This window comes from Mya arenaria, chromosome 13 (genome assembly GCF_026914265.1).
Source record: "Mya arenaria isolate MELC-2E11 chromosome 13, ASM2691426v1".
NCBI lineage: Eukaryota > Metazoa > Mollusca > Bivalvia > Myida > Myidae > Mya > Mya arenaria.
In genome coordinates, this window is record NC_069134.1 from 7,658,796 (window position 1) to 7,675,538 (window position 16,743).

General features: G+C 34.1%; 1 protein-coding gene across 12 annotated transcripts in view; it reads left to right on the forward strand.

Annotated features, from left to right (window-relative positions):
* LOC128214021 (polypyrimidine tract-binding protein 1-like) overlaps positions 1 to 16,355 on the forward strand; it is an 85,713-nt gene extending 69,358 nt beyond the window's left edge. For 6 of the 12 annotated variants that reach the window (XM_052920233.1, XM_052920227.1, XM_052920225.1 and 3 more), the window contains 11 exons: positions 2,206 to 2,304; positions 4,020 to 4,043; positions 5,294 to 5,359; positions 5,932 to 6,116; positions 8,161 to 8,191; positions 9,044 to 9,136; positions 9,586 to 9,683; positions 10,182 to 10,300; positions 10,757 to 10,831; positions 11,075 to 11,138; positions 12,200 to 16,355. In XM_052920233.1, the coding sequence (XP_052776193.1) occupies positions 2,206 to 2,304; positions 4,020 to 4,043; positions 5,294 to 5,359; positions 5,932 to 6,116; positions 8,161 to 8,191; positions 9,044 to 9,136; positions 9,586 to 9,683; positions 10,182 to 10,300; positions 10,757 to 10,831; positions 11,075 to 11,138; positions 12,200 to 12,268 (923 nt within the window). In that variant the 3' untranslated portion in view covers positions 12,269 to 16,355. The remainder of the gene's footprint in view (positions 1 to 2,205; positions 2,305 to 4,019; positions 4,044 to 5,293; positions 5,360 to 5,931; positions 6,117 to 8,160; positions 8,192 to 9,043; positions 9,137 to 9,585; positions 9,684 to 10,181; positions 10,301 to 10,756; positions 10,832 to 11,074; positions 11,139 to 12,199) is intronic. The other 6 variants (XM_052920230.1, XM_052920228.1, XM_052920226.1 and 3 more) reach the window with 6 other exon arrangements.
* Positions 16,356 to 16,743: the final 388 nt, after the last annotated feature.

Genomic DNA, 16,743 nt, shown 5'->3' on the forward strand with positions numbered 1-16,743 from the left:
AATGTTCTTTGTTATCGAGTATTTGTTTTGTTTCCGCTTTCATGTGATATGAATGTTATTGAATATGAGGAATAAAAAAGTAACCTTTATGTTTCCCCATTAATGAGCCTGCCTAATGTAATGTATAGCAGCGGTATATGCAGTTTGGGAAAACTCTGACAAAAAAAATGACATTTTATTTCTGCTGTATAATTAATTATAAGGTTGTATAAAGAAGAAACATGTTAATGAAAGGCTATAAAAACCATTCCGATCCCAGGACAGTGGAGCATGTATTTAGGATGTTTGGTTGTTTGTTTCTGATTGATACATGGTTATATGACAGTTGGGGGAAAGCAGCATGTCATTTTTGTGCACTACTTTTGCTGAACAGCGATTTTTTTGTTAGATTGTGGAAATGGCATGCTGGAACAATTGGGCTTGGAAATCGCTGGCGGAAATAGCTGGTGACAGTTATGTGCTTGATTCATAAAACATTTATCAAAATTCCTATATGTTACTAAGGTAATATAAAAGGTTTTGTGATATCTAGGCCTGTCTGCCCTTGGAGTTCAAACTAATATGATTTTTTTTATTCTCGCGTGAAATATTTAATGAGACTGGCTCCCTTATTGCCTGGAACATGACGCCACTCTGAGGCATCAGGTGTGAGGCATTTCTCTGTCTTTGAAACTATTTGACGAGGTTTTTATTTGCAATTCAGTTTGCTTCTTTATGACTATGTGTCTTGAAGAAATAAGAGACTTTTTTGTAGTTTATTAAACATTGTAAAGTCTAAAACATTTAGTCTATTAAATACCATAATTACTAGGGATGCAAACAGATGGCAAAATTGATATTCAAATATTGGAACAAAAATTGATAGAATATTCGAAATGAAGTAGTAGTAATAATAGTAGTAGTAAACTAGTACTATTCCCTATATAAAATAGCCAGGGTCTTTTTAGCCTTCTTTGTCATACCTGGCATCTGGCTACGTCCCAAATCGATAGACCCTGTTTTACCCCCCAAAAAAGCCTCTGAAATTCCATATTTTTCAGAAGAAAAAAAGTAATATTTTTTTTAAAAACCAAAAACAAAATCCAATTAGTTCAATTCCACTGTATTCCTGTTTGTACACAATCACAGATTCCCGTTTAAATGACATAATGCACCAAGGAAGGGTCGTTAATTCACAATAATCAGCTGAGAAAGGTATCACATTTTCCATATTCTGCATAACCTTGCAATCTCGCTCTGGAATTGACCTTTACTTAATATAACTATGGAAAAACTGAACCAACTTGGGAACTTGTAAATGGGGGGTGTTCTACACTGCTACAATGTTAACTTGTATTCATGTTAATTTGGGGGGGGGGTTTCTACACTGCTACAATGTTCACTTGTATTCATGTTAATTTGGGGGGGTTCTACACTGCTACAATGTTCACTTGTATTCATGTAAATGGGGGTGTTCTACACTGCTACAATGTTAACTTGTATTCATGTTAATGAGGGTGTTCTACACTGCTACAATGTTCACTTGTATTCATATTAATGGGGGGGGGTCTACACTGCTACAATGTTAACTTGTATTCATGTTAATGGGGGGTGTTCTACACTGCTACAATGTTAACTTGTATTCATGTTAATGCAGATCTTAGACATTACTGCAATGGTAATGAGTGTACTTTTAAGGTATTTATATTGTTGAAATCTTATAAGCTGTGTTAATGAGTATTTATGAGTATTTATGTTGAAGCAGTTGCTATACACTGCTTATGTATTAATTCGTATTTATGTTGAAGCAGTTGTAAAGACACTGCTAATGTATTAATGACTTTACCTATTGCGGCAGTCTGTATTTGTAATATTGGACTATATTGCGCTGGTATCTGCCTGTTCTTCACTTCCTCCCTGTCATCTGTGGCTGAGTGCAGCTCTCTTGTAACTCCTGTATTTATTACAGTATTTGCTGATGGCCTTGACTTTTGTTTCATATTGATCTAGACAACTTTGCAACTTAACTCTCATATTTTAGTAAATAGAATTAATTATAAACAGGATGTAGGGTTTGTCATGGCCATCAGCAAATAAATTATTATGTTTAATAACCATTAAGTTGTATCTGTTTAAAGCATGGTAGTTAGTTCTTAGATTTACTATCATATATGAATCAAGCCAATAAGTATGAGCTGAAATGTTTTGTCTTGTCGTGCACTAAAGGTACTGCTGGTATTATGGTGGCAACGATGCCGGGGCTTAGCCCTGCCACACAACTAACCCAATTCGGAGCGGCGGGACTCGGGGCACAGACACATTTCGGTACTCATCGATGTCTCTAAAGCGTCACACAGACTAATTCTCACCTGTTTTGTGGCGTGTCAAGAGACTTTGTTCCTTCAACTCTTTTTACCTTTTCAATACTTTACATACAAGCTTCTGGGCTTCTCACATTGACAACAGTTACAAGTTATAGGGCTGCACTGTCTTGAATTGGGCTTTTCGAAAGAGAAATGGACAGTTTAATAAAACAAAGTTAGAAAATACTAATAGAAAATAACTGTTATACTCGAAGACAAATTAATTTTGTTCAATTAACATTCAGAGAGAAGCCAGGAAGTTTGTCATGTATATGTCATCACTTTTAGCTTGATCTGGTGCCTACCTTGTGGGCTACTGTCTCTTGACTCGACTGCTTTACTTGACTCCAAACTCTTGTTTCTTACACACAAACAATGTGAATGATGAATGTTTCCCGTACCTTCTTGTATTTATTGAGCAAAAATCAATTCAAATTAAGTAAGGAAAATGAATCCTCATTTTATTCGCAAATAAGCAGTTATATACCCTCCCTGTTTGTGTGTAATTGACTCTGTGGCCAAGTTCTTTACAAGTTTGGCAGCTGTCTTAGTCTCTGGCTTAACTTCTCAGGCTGGATTCTCATGGCTGACCTGCTCCATGCTGGAAAGACACTTTCAAAGAAAAAAGGAGATATGTCTGAGCTGCAATGTATAGTTCACTCTCTTGATAGAATATTAATAATGAAGGAGTCTTACCATATCAAGGATATTGGTCATTTTTGTCATTGAAAGATTTTTTGAATACAAAGAAATATTTTTGAAAACCTTAAGTTACAACAGTATCATTTGGTGATTTAAGAATGCCTCTGTCAGTGAAAATAAGGCAGCCATATCTTAGGATGTCCTTCTGACATGGAGCTCTGAATCTATGTAAATCAGTGTCTGTCTCTTGACTTACGTGAATGGCAGCCGTTCCATAGAGACATATTTAGTTGGAAGTATGAGAACTCATTTACCGCTGATCAACATTCAAAGGCTCTTGATATCAGCTGATTTACAGCAGTAATGAATGTCTTTGTAAGATGACTTTGGTCAATTTAAGGAAAAAAGCAAAAATGTTGAATAATGATGAGATGCGGCATTCTTCTCTGAGAAATTATCTAAGAAGGTTCAAGGCGCCATTTCATAAGCTTCTAAACTTTTTCCTTTCCCTAACTTCCTCTTTTGCATGTAGATTCTATATTATTACTTGAATTATATAGCATATATTCTTAATATTCTTGTGTCTCATTTCCTCTTGCAGGTTTTGTCTTCTAGCGTTTGTCTCTTGTGTAGCTGACTTTTCTCAAATAGTCATGAGAATTAAGTGAAAGAAAAAATATATTATCACGTTAAAACACTTACATCTCATGACTGTTTCCATTGACCAGTTGGTTCTTAATTTACCAACAAGGTTCACTACTCTTCTTCTGTCTTTTTATAACCAAGAGAAGCAAGGGATACCACCACTTGGAACCTTTTCAGCAGCTATAATTACCTCCCCTTATTATTAGCTATTTGGATAAAATCATTTCAAGAAAGTGTATAACTTGTTGACTTATACATACTTTTAGGCTGTCTTGCTTTATAAAATATACTAAAATTAAAAAAGGGGAGATAATTATGAGGAATTAAGAGTGCCGATTCTGGGTATATTGACATATTTCTGACTGTGTCTGTTATTTCGACTGATTGTAGCTTCAGGCATGCCTGGTCTCGCAGGTAAGATAGGTCTTCACTGCGGCTCTGTACCCAACCCATACATATTGATTACATGGCACCATATCAGAAAAGAAAGGGAAATAATCTCATCATCTTACTGTTGAGACAAAAAGAACAGCAAACCTGTTTGGAAACATTAATTCATAATCGAATTCTGTAGCTGTAAAGGATTTGGATTGACATAAAATTTAATGCTTAATTATAAAATCTTGTTTGTCGGAAAGTCATGTAATCTACTGGTAGAGAAGGGCACAGATAACTCTTATACTTCCATCTCTACTATATTCAGCTTTCTTTGGAATGGAAATGTAGTCTCCCTTTGTTTATACTCCTCCATTGGACTTGGGTCATTGTAAGAACATTAACACTACATATTTATTAAGTTATGCATGATATTTTCTGATAAATCTCCACTATTATGACCTTGACACAAGTTATACTGCACCCAATGTCCTTGACCCTGGTCTGACCCCAGCATGTCCATGCATTGTGCCTGCTACAAGTCTTTCAGTGTTGGAATACCAAACTTGCATTTTGGCAATGAAATCTGGCATGTTTACATACCTAAAAATGTTGAAGAAAGTAAAGTCTGAAAGTCTCCATTTCTGTTTCATGTCTCTCTCGTCTGAAGTAATCTAAGTATTGAATCATTCCTTCTATTAATTTATAAACAACATTTCTCTGAATAGTGTTAAGCTAACACTTCCTTGATCTTAAATTCTGAATCTTCATTTTTAGTATGTTGAACTAACTAAATACTGAATTATAAATAGCATCAAACAAATCAGTAAATTTAACTCAATAAAATGTTAAAATTTAATTTCAAGCTGCAGTTTATTGTTAAAATGCAAATGCTTTATTAAAGAAAATTCCCTTGCTGGTAATGAGACTTGCTCTTCCATGTTGTTTTGTTTTCATTCCGAGGAAAAATGGCTCTCTGAGGTGACTTAAATAATAGAGCATGTGCTGTAAATTTTGTTGTGCAGTGTTATTCGAATGAAGTTTTTTTGTTGTTTTCTTTGAAAAGAATTGATTCTAGAAATTCAAAATAACTTGGAGCTTGCTTCACTGGGGGATAATGCCAATATTGTTTTTGTATGGGAGTCAAGAATAGATATTCATGTATAAAGGCTGAGTAGAAAACCATCTATATCATATGCCAAAGCAATTAGAAAAAAAGAAGAAGCGTAATGGTCACCCTAGGCTATTTTTCTTCGGAGTAAAGATTTGTGTTGTTTTTCTGTGTGTAGCAGACGCAATGCTGGTTCCCCCTGGAGGTCATCTGGTACCCTTCATGGACACGCTACTCGCACCAAGTATATACACACATTACATTCCCCCCTCCTATCACTGGCTGGGTAACATTGTTGTTCACCCATGCAGACAAGTTCATCACTATTTATTCCAGATATAAAGAATGAAAAGAATTTAAAAAAAAGACATTGTTAAGCCAAAATAGAATAGAATAAAAACATATAAAAAAGAAAATCCCACTTTTATACAAGTTTTCAAATTGCAAGTATTCTAAGAATTGTGTTTAGTTTGTTTTTAGTGGAAGGATTGTAAATTCTCATTGTGCATGAGGAATTAGTTTATATTTTGGTAATGGTGGCAACTGTTATAGGTATATTGTTATTGTTAATAATTTTAGCAGCATGTTGAGAACAGAAAAATAACATTTAGATAAAATGTACATTGGTGCTTTCTAACAAGCATGTTTTGCAAAATGTAGATTATTCTAAATAACTTAACTATGGTAATGATAAGTATATTCCTTGTCATACATTTTAAATCAGCAATAGTTCATTTAAAGTTAAGTAAAAAATGATAAATTGATTGTTCCGGATAAAGAATCATTGTGATGTATTGTGACCTTGCCCTATTTCAGGCCCGAGCCCACAGGGTATGGGCGGGATGTCAGGAATGGGCGGGATGACAGGGATGGGCGGTATGGGGATGCAGGGGCTCAATTTTGGTTTCCAGAATGCCATGGCGGGCCGTCTTGGAATACCAGGCATGCAGACCCAACAGGCTGGCTCCAGCGTTATCCTTGTCTCCAACCTCGACGAACAGGTACACATAGGGGCCGGAGAAATGAAGGGATTTTCTGTTCCATATCTGAGCTGCATAATCATTTTTAAAGTTGAAGTTTTTTTTATAATCAGACATCATTAAAGTGTTAAAACATAATCAATCAATTAATAATAAATTTAAGAAACAAATATTTATGAAAGTCATTGAAAACCATTGGTAGCAATAATATAGTACCTTTTTTGTAAAAGTTTAGGATTTTTTGCAGCTCTGATAATTTTATGTAATTCGTTATAACATTTTGTAAGAAAATAGCAGTGTTTGAACTGTTTCAAGTTTATATTTCAAAGAGTACACCGCAGAGTTTTATGGCTTGTTCCTAGCTTTGAAGCCAGTGCTTCCTCTGAGTTCATTAGGTGGAAATGATTGTTTTCTGATCGCTTCTGTATGATGAATGCAATTGTTAGATGCAGCACATTTCATCCTTATTTAATTATCTTCATTGATTATTGCGATGATTAATTTCTGCTTTTGCATATTATCACTAACATTTTTATCAAGGATGTGTTTGCAGATTTTTGGCAAACTTTTCAAGATATAAGCATGCATGTTATTTTCATTTACACCTCATTGTAATTAAGTGCTATGTTGAATGCAGCAGAAACAGTAAAACAGTGCAAAACCTTCTACAAAATTCAATTCAATGCAATTTATGATAGTGCATACTGTGTGCATACTGTATGATTCATTCTAAACTTCTTGACTTCAGTGTAGACTGTGCATGTAACGGTTTAGAATGGTTATAGCATTTGCTAGAACATTAAGTGATATATCACCTTCTTTTCTTCAGTGCTATGTTGAATTTTAATGCATACAGTGGCACAATGATTCATTGTCTCTCTCCTGGTCAATAGGATTGTATTGCACAGGCATATTTCTTGTTTTTGAAATATTTTTTAAGCATTTATAAATTAACTGATATCATTGTTTGTGTTTGGCATGAAATTCTTCTGTTGTTTAATCAGGTTCCTATAAACTTAACACTTGCATCACCCATTTTTGTATTTATTAGCATTGTTTATTTTATTATTTTAATTCCTTCAGAGAATACTTTTTTTTTTTTCACAGTCTAAATATGGAATCGCAGCTCTGCTTTAAAGATTTACAAAGTTATGTTTCTTTCATTAACAAATACTGGAAAAAATAATCTATAATATAACCCGAAACTAATTTGTTCAATATTGTCATATATATATATTATTGATATATTTTTACTCTATGAATTATTCCATGAGTCTGAAATCTGTTTTGCAAACTTGGCATGAATATGACACTTCTTTTTTCACCTAAGAACTTTAGGAAACACTGGTAGATTTTATACTTCTTATCTCTCTTTTAGCAGAATTGAGCAAACCTGTACATTGTACTTTTCCTGCATTCATAGGAATATTTGTTTACTTATATTTGCAATTTATTGAACTTTGATCGTAGAATTGGGTCACAAAGTTACAGTAGTGAGAAGTATGCAATAACAATTTGTCTGTGTGTGTAATTTGAAAGTTTCTTATTTTTACTGCTGTGTGTTTGAAAGTATCTGACTTTCAAACAAAACCAAATACATTTTACTTTGGATTTGAGCAATGTTGTAAAGACCCACAGCCAATTGTATAAAACATTAATAAGCTGTCTACAGAATATATTTTGTCCAGTTTGCTTATTTGGATAAATATTTACCATTAATATAAACAGTTTGACCGAACCAAAAACTGAGCCATGTTTATCTAATTGGCTGAACATCTCTATTGTGTCAAACTTGCCTAATGTTAAAGAGCAGAATAGATTTTGTGAACCAGTTCTAATGTTTTCCATGTTATTTTTCTATTTTCCTGACCGTTCTTCCCCACTGTTCCATTGTACGCCGGTGTTTACATGATCGTCTTCGTTGTTTCTGCTGGGAACCCTTCGTCTGACCCCTAACACTGACCTTGAACTCTGCTCTACTTCCTTAACCTGCTGCTGCTGCGTGTCACGTGTTGGTCACGTGGACTTGGCACTGTCACGTGCACACACGTGTCGCCCAATCCAGGTCACGCCAGAGGCTCTTTTTACCCTCTTTGGTATGTTTGTAAACACTTCTATTGATTTTATTATTTATTTGTGAGAGACATTTCACTGGAGTATTGATTTTTTATAAAGTAGTTCCGACTACATGGCAGATGAAATCACAGATATTCTGAATGCTAAGTTCTAATAACTACCTATGCCAGTGATTTGTTCAACTTTGGCTGATTTAAATAATTGCTTAGTCTTTTCCAGGAAATAAACACATTGCACCATAGCTATTTTATTTCTTTCATTGATTTCTACCCAAATTCTTTTTCTTCCAAAATCACACCATTTAGATGTGTTTATTTCCTATGTGTTTAATATATCAAACTTATATAGAAGCAATATTCAGAGGTGCAGATCTATTAGATAGATACTATTCTATTCTGATTTTCTTTATGATAGCCAAGAGTTTTTGCAACTTGAGCTTTGTCAAGCACAATTGTCTCATATAATAGATGCAGCACAAATGTCTTGTATAAGAGATGTTTGTCTGATTGGTCAGGCTCTTTAGTTGTCTTAGTAACATTTTATACTTTCCTTTAGATAAACACCAGCATTTTTCCTTTCAATTTCAAACTGCTTAAAGATGTAAACAGTTCTGTCCACCTTGGCACATACCTAAGGGCATATGGCTTTGTTTTCAAACTGTTTTGTAACATGCTGTAGTGTATTTCTATTGTGGTCTAGTCCTCTCATTTCCACCGTATACAAGAAGTACTTTCACTATAAATATCTGCGTACTTGTACACCATAGAAATACAGGTGAACATTTGAGGGCTAGACCACAGGCAAAAATTGAGTAGCACTCGATGATCTGGTATCAAAATATGTTGTTATGTTGAAACATGTGATGTTTGCAGGCGTATATGGGGACGTTCATCGGGTGAAGATACTCTTCAATAAGAAAGACAATGCCTTAATACAGATGGCTGAAGCACACCAAGCTCAATTAGGTAACCCTGTGGCATTAGAACAACATTTGTATGATGGTCCACTCTACCACCATGAAATGTTTGGTCATTTTAAACTTCTGTAGGTCATGCAGTTCAATTGTTGCAACTTTCATGACATACATCATGCAATAAATGAAATCTTGATTATGTTAAAATGAAAGACAGAAATTATTTAAGTGCTGATAGGCCATGTGCTTCAAATTACGAATGTGCACGGACCACATGATTCAGCAATCAAAATAGATAAATACTAAGATTAAGAAACTGGTTTGTTTTTAACCTGAAAGAGATATGACTCGCTCATTTTAATAAATGTTGATTAGTCTGATAGATGTCCTTATTTTCTTCAATTTGGGCTCATGATTATAATTCTGGCTAAGGTAAGATAAATCACTGTAAGCTAGCGGTGTACATCAGTGTAGTCTAACCATGTAAATGTGGTATTTCAGCAATAGCTCACCTGGACAAAGTGAAGGTGTGGGGAAAGCAGATCCGCGTCACGCAGTCTAAACACTCCCTCGTACAGATGCCGAAGGACGGACAACCAGTATGTACATATTCATGTTCTGTCAAACTTAATGTAGGTGGCTTGATTCATGCAAACACAACTACAGGGTCAGATGAAGTGAACTTAACAAACCGTAGTCAAAATAAATCGCCATGTGGAAAATATAATTTGCAGCTTGTCTGTTTTTCGAAGGTAGAAGGTCATAGACTTGGCGTCAGCAGCAACTTGCAAAAACTTTAACCTTGGCCATTACTTTAAAAACATTTAAAATATTCCAATGGAACTTGGTAGACATGTTGCCAGAGAAGATACACCTGTGCACAAGGAGGCCATAACTCTGGCTTTGATTATTGTTGAGTTATGGGCCTTTTTTGACGGAAAATAAATGTTTCCCATTCGCTCTGCCGCCCTTTTTTTGTCTTCTGCACTTATAACTATTTTACAAATAAGTTAAAGAATTAAAAGAAGTCATTGTCATTCAATATTTTGTTTCATAAAAAAAAAATGTACATTAAATCTTCCTGTATTTATTTTCAGGATGCTGGTCTGACGAAAGACTTCACTAACTCACAGCTGCATAGGTTCAAGCGCCCAGGGTCCAAGAATTGTCAGAATATATTCCCACCATCAGCCGTTCTGCATCTCTCAAACATTCCGTATGTTAAAATGTTTAATTTTAAGAAAAGTTCAAAAAAAGTTCAATTAGTTACATGTATCTGATGCATTATGATTCAAAAACAAGTTAAAATGTTATCCAGGTTTGAAGTCATCCCATTGTGTTCCATGTCTTATGTTTATATCAAACACTAACAAATCAATTCTGAAAGTAGATATAATGCCATATTTTTCCCTTTGAAATGTTCCTGCTGTCCAAACATTTAGAATTATCCTGTGAACAGGTCACAAAAAATGCAACAGATCCCCATACACTGTCAAGATGGATCCTGGGACGATCCCAGAGCAACTGAGGCCCTCCACACAAGTCCTTGCCTGTCATTCATCCATTGAGATGTTCTGATACAAGAGGATTAGATTTTATAGAATATTCTAAGCTCATTAGATCATAAAATTGCTGTGAAGAGATTGTACATATGGACATTTCACTGTTTCAGACCATCAGTAACTGAGGAGGAGTTGCAGGAAAGTTTCTCAGCACATGGGGAAGTTAAAGCTTTCAAATTTTTCCAGTAAGTAACTACATTCTACACACCTTAACATATATTCTCATTAACTTCTGGCACTTGGAGCTGTAATTAGGTCATATAAGCATGGTTAAAATAATAGGATATAACATTAAAGCTTACAGATCCCAAAACTGATTATGTAGGAAGTTATCGTGTTGTTTTTCTCAAATTAAATCTAAAGTATCATTGTTATGAAATAAGATTAATAACTTCAGATTAATAGAAATGATTTCAATTCATTTTCAGAAAAGACCGAAAAATGGCCTTGATAGAAATGGACTCTGTAGAGGGCGCTGTTGTAGCATTGATAGTAAGTTGGTGTACACATATAAAAATGTTATGTTGTACCAGTCTTCCCGAAATTGTAAAAATTCTGCCTGTCCACGGGACAGGCACTTTGGAAGTTTTTGCCTGTCCGAAAAAATATTTGCCTGTCTGAACAAATATGTCATAGTATACATAAAGAGTAAAAAAATGAATGTCAACTGTTTTTAATGCTTTCCTGATTTAGTTCACAAAAAAACAACAACATATAAACTTTACATTGACATGTGTTTAGTAAAAAAAACACACTTGGTCTCGCAAAAAAAATATTTAAACACCGCCGCCATTAAGGTGCTTTCTGGTTTTTCGTTCGTCCGGTAATTCCACCAACCGCCGCCATTTTGACTGCTGACGAAGTAAATTGAGTGCCGACGATTTTGATTTTACTTTGTTGCAAACCAAGAACCAATCAAAACTGTTGTAATAAAATGCCTTTACTGATGAATCGTATTTACTCGTTTATCCCCGGGAATCAACATCATGATCGCATATCGGAAATCCGAAATGGCCGACTTTTGGCGATGTTATGTGACGTCAATATCAGTATGGGATCGACTAACTACCGCAAAGGCAAATAATCAGCGAAAGTTTTTATAGACATTTAGCTTTCAAATACCTTTCCCCTATTAAGTCGTCTCAAAATATGTCAGTCATCCGGACCGTCATTTTCGGAAGATCAGCCGGACCTGCACAAAATTTGCCGGACATGTCCGGTGGACCGGCACATTTCGGGAAGACTGACATTGTACAGCTTTTGATAAAATGTTTATTTGATCAGTAGGAGGGAAATAGATATCATGATAGCCAAATACATGATGCTTGTTGGATTCTATGATATATGAAGCAGACTACATAGAGATGCTTGTTTTGTGTTTTTTATTTGTATTTATGTGTAACATTACTAGCAAGAACAAAACAGCTCAACATGATCGAATACTCAGACATGAAATTTACTATCCATTCTGTATGGTTAATTCCCTGTTTCAGGCATTCTGTATGGTTCATTCCCTGCTTCAGGCATTCTGTATGGTTCATTCCCTGTTTCAGGCTATGCACAATTATCCGTTGAGCGACACAAACCACTTGAGAGTGTCGTTTTCCAAGTCCACAATATAGTGCTGTGATGTCCGTGTAAATATCGTGACCAGTCGTCATCGTTCGTTCTTTCATCGCTACATCCCACACCATTTCCCTACACTTTCTTTGTCCGATGTACCAGCTGCTCCATTTAAATCATGCAACATCCCGGAAATAACATATCCAGGAAACAAGAGATAGAACCTGAGCCTCACACCTACAGAAAAACTTTTTTAGAATTTAGAAATTTGTCCAATTCATCCTACTTGTATATTAACTATTGTCTTAAGATTTATCGTGTTGATAGCATAATTGTTCATTGGTAACATGACACTCGGAAATAGATTTAATTGGCCAAGTACAGTGCTGGAATCAAACATGTGATAAAGAAGGATTAGAAGATTTAGAGCTTGTTGCATGACATTGGTAATTCATATATGTGTTGATGATTATATGAAATATTACTGTTGATTCACAATTGAATATATTTGTATGGCTGTTAAGTGCCTTTATTATATCGTTTTAAAAGTTAAAAGGTGTTTTCATGTTGTCATTTTGTCTAAATTTTTATCAGGTATGGTAGTAATTGATGATCAAAATATTATTTCAAGGATTTGACTACATGTGTAATTGTGTAGTCGTGTTCTGAAACTCTCTCGAGGTAGAATTATTTCACCAAACGCATATATATATATATATGTTCATGTTTCTGATGAAATCCATATTATAGTATTAATGTGCGGGTTAAGGTTATACTGTATTAAATTTTTCTAGCATTCTATTACAGACGTTTTTGTTTCAATGTATTTATGATTAATATTTATTTAACAAAGTAAATTTTGCTTTTTGTTGAGTGCCATTTTAAATTATGAAACTATCAAGTCATTTTATCTACGATGTAATAGTCACATATTTTATTCACAGAAATAGTTTATATATAATGAATGTTAAGTCAATCAAAATGAGTGAGTCAAATATAAAGGCACCCTTAACAACACGTTCCACATACTGTTTCTTGTAAAGATGTTTATGTTTCATATTGTTTAGCTTACATATTCTCATCATTAAATTGAACACATCCAAAATATGTTCAGAAACTGTACCTGTGATGAATTGATCATGGCAACTAGCTTATAGTCATTTGTACATGTATTCAGTTTGGAGTTTCTCAGTGTATATTTTGTACACATTATTTTTGCAGATCTGCCAAGGGTTTGGTGTTTATATGTATATGTAGGGTTAACTTTTATTGCAATTTGAATAGCACCATTTGAATATATTGTTCCATTTTGTTTTCATTTTGGTTCCCTGCTGCATAACAGGCTGTTAAGGGCTGTACCAGCTTGAGAGATAGTGTTAGACTTGTATCTGTCCTTAAAATATTGTTATAGTTAACTCTTGTTTGCTAAAATTGTTCCCCCCAATTGATGTTATCAAGTTGTTACATTATGTACAACTATTATGTTCAATAAGTGTAGATGCGATGGCAGGACAATGGTTGCCATGGGGACAGTTACCTCCATACAGTCTGTTGAGTTGCAGGGAACCAGGTTTTTACCGGAACTGGTTTCTGGGCAGAGGTCATTTCAGTTATGTTCATTATTATTTGTAGATGTTTGTCCAATTAATGTCAGTCTCTGACAACAGTAGCAAACCAAATCATAAAATCTGTGATCAGAATAAGCAAGGCTTATATGTTCATAACTGTCCATCCACAAACTGTCACTAAACCTTTATACGAAACATCGTTTTTACTTCAGAAGTTATTTCAGGTATCAGGCATTTTGAAACACTAAGGTGTATGGCTATTTTAAACCTCATTTGAAATTTGTTTATTCAAAGTTTTCATTTATCCAAAGAAATCCATGCATAGAAGTCTGACGTTTGACATGTTATTTCTTCTCTGTGTCTTGTGCATTAGTATGTATTGAAATCAGCTATGGTTTAATAATTGTTTCCATAATGGCAATGGTTTTATTTTAGAAGTGAACTTAAACGATAAAAAAGGGTTTGAAGCTGCCATTTTCTTAGGAACAAAATGATTGACATAATTTTATAATGAGTGTTGAGCAAGGCTTGTTGTACCTTGTACCAGTAATGTCAGTTCTCTTTGTTTGTTAACCGCAATGTATCTTCGTTTTCAGCCCTTAAAATTAAGGAATAACATGGCATGGGTCAGACTTTCTATCTACTTTCTCTTGTCCTGGTAGTATTATTTAACTTCCAAGACTTGTTGCGTGCAATCTCTACATTTTTGTACATGTAGTAATTGTCAAATATCAGCCAATCAAAACTGATTATGCAAATACTCCTTCTAATATCCGCCCATTGCTAGAAAACTAATGCAAAAACAATTGTCTAGTGGATGTGTACATTGTTTTTCATTGGATTAGATGTAAAGTATAATGCTATGTCTGTAGGAAGTTTAAATCATAAGATAACGGCGTAGTGTGAAATATTTGTTTTATCAGTTGACTATCAATGTTGCAATACAATGGACATATAGTTCAAGGTTATGTTTAAGCATGTTATATTTTTAATGACTTGAGTGTTCATTTTATGTAATTTGTTTTCAAGTTTTATCTACTTAAAAGTAGAAAACACTGTCAACACTGTCTGCTTTATTTGTAGTTTAGTAAAGAGGGACAATCGTTCAAAATATGGTGTAAGGCTGTATGTTCACATTTTGGTACCATGGACATGGTGGTACGGTTTTAAAACATTTTATTAGCAAATATTTTTATATGTCAATATGACATTAAGCTGTCTAGTTAATATATTTTTGTATTTTTCAATAGCATAACAGTTCTTAAGAAGTTTACAACATAAAAACAGAATGAGAAAAATAGTGTTTAAAAAAGTTTTTTTGGAAATCAACCCTTACAGAAAATGAATGTGTGTAAAGAAAAATCAATGTAATTGGTGAGAAAAATCCTAAAGTATAATTCCCCGTACATTGTAGCGTTAACGAATGTGTTTGTACGGTAACACAAAATGTGCCTCGTGTAATATTTGTGTACTGCTAAATGCAGTCAATACATGATGATTACAAGACAATGTCTCACTTGTTTTCACGCTAATTGATACTCTTTGTGCGAATAACATATAAATAAGAAGAATGTTTACTATGAAAATATATTAATCATTCTTGGTTGACAAAAAATCTGCTATTATCAGGGAAACCTTTCATAAGTGAGACTATAGCAAGCAATCGAATTACTAGAAAAATGAGTGAATTCAAGATGTAAATGGTACTTAATTTAGGAAAAAATAAGGGTTTTTTGCTATATTGGTGAGAAATATGAGAAAATAAGTGACATTGTCTGGTCGTGCATGTAACATAATGTGCCTGGGAACAATGATCTTTGATATTTAATAAAATTATTTATTTGTGAAGAGGTAACGATTTCTCCTGATAGTCTGCTCTCTCTGATCGGCCTTCCAGTTAACGAGTCTTAACTGCTTCCTACACATCTATGGTATTAGGGTCTGGTGCTCTAAAAGCAGTCCTTTGGTTTGACTTGATGCCCAAATGCATGTGCAAGGTACCAAGTTTGCAGTTCAGCGTTGTTTGGAAGGCATTTTCAGAAAATAGACAATTGTGGAGCCATTGCAAATTTTTACCTCTTGGCAAATATGTATATGTAGCTTTTTTACCAGACATAGTTTTATTGTTTGTTTATTTATTATTGTTGTAACCCTTTACAAGGGAATTAGCATGACATCAAATATTAACATTGTTTACAAGTTTTGTTGATTTATATTATATTATTAATATTAATTGTCGGAAGATCTTGTAATTTGCAAAAAGTTTTAAAATATTAAAAAAATGCATTTTGTATTTTTTGTGTTTTGTTTGAAACAGAGTATATTCCATTTGCTATTTTAACTTGCTAAGCTTACTTTATCTGAAACTGTGTCTATATTTTGTCTATAATCAGAAAGTCTTACATTTGACTTGCTTCTGTCATGTTGTAGAAGTTACTCTATTGTCTGGTAATCAATCTATCTGATGTTGATTTAACTTGAATTTCTGATATAAATCTTGTTTTTCCTGTTCTCTGTACTAGTTTTGATTCACTAAAAGCTGTTAGATCTATGTTACTGTAAATATAGTGAAAACCTATATTGTTTCTGTGCTATTTTCTTTGAACCATGCGATTCCACTTATTTCAGTCTTTACCTTTACACTGATGTTGAAATGTCTGCGTTTCTTCATACTCTGTACATGTATTATTACCACTGGTTATTGAGCTATAAATATCGTTCCCTTCGGTCATACTTGACTGAACACTAAGTAAAATCCTTTTTCAATTACTAGAGCAAGGTTTTGTGAAATATTGTTTTGTCTATTTCAGTTGAATTTTGTTTCACCAAATGTTAAAAATATGGCTCTTCTAGTTCTTGATAAATTTAATTCATTAAGTGTATAACACTGACCGAAAAGAAAATGTAATACACTGTACCTTAAAAGCAATACACTGTACCTTAAACGCACTTTTTGAGTACACATT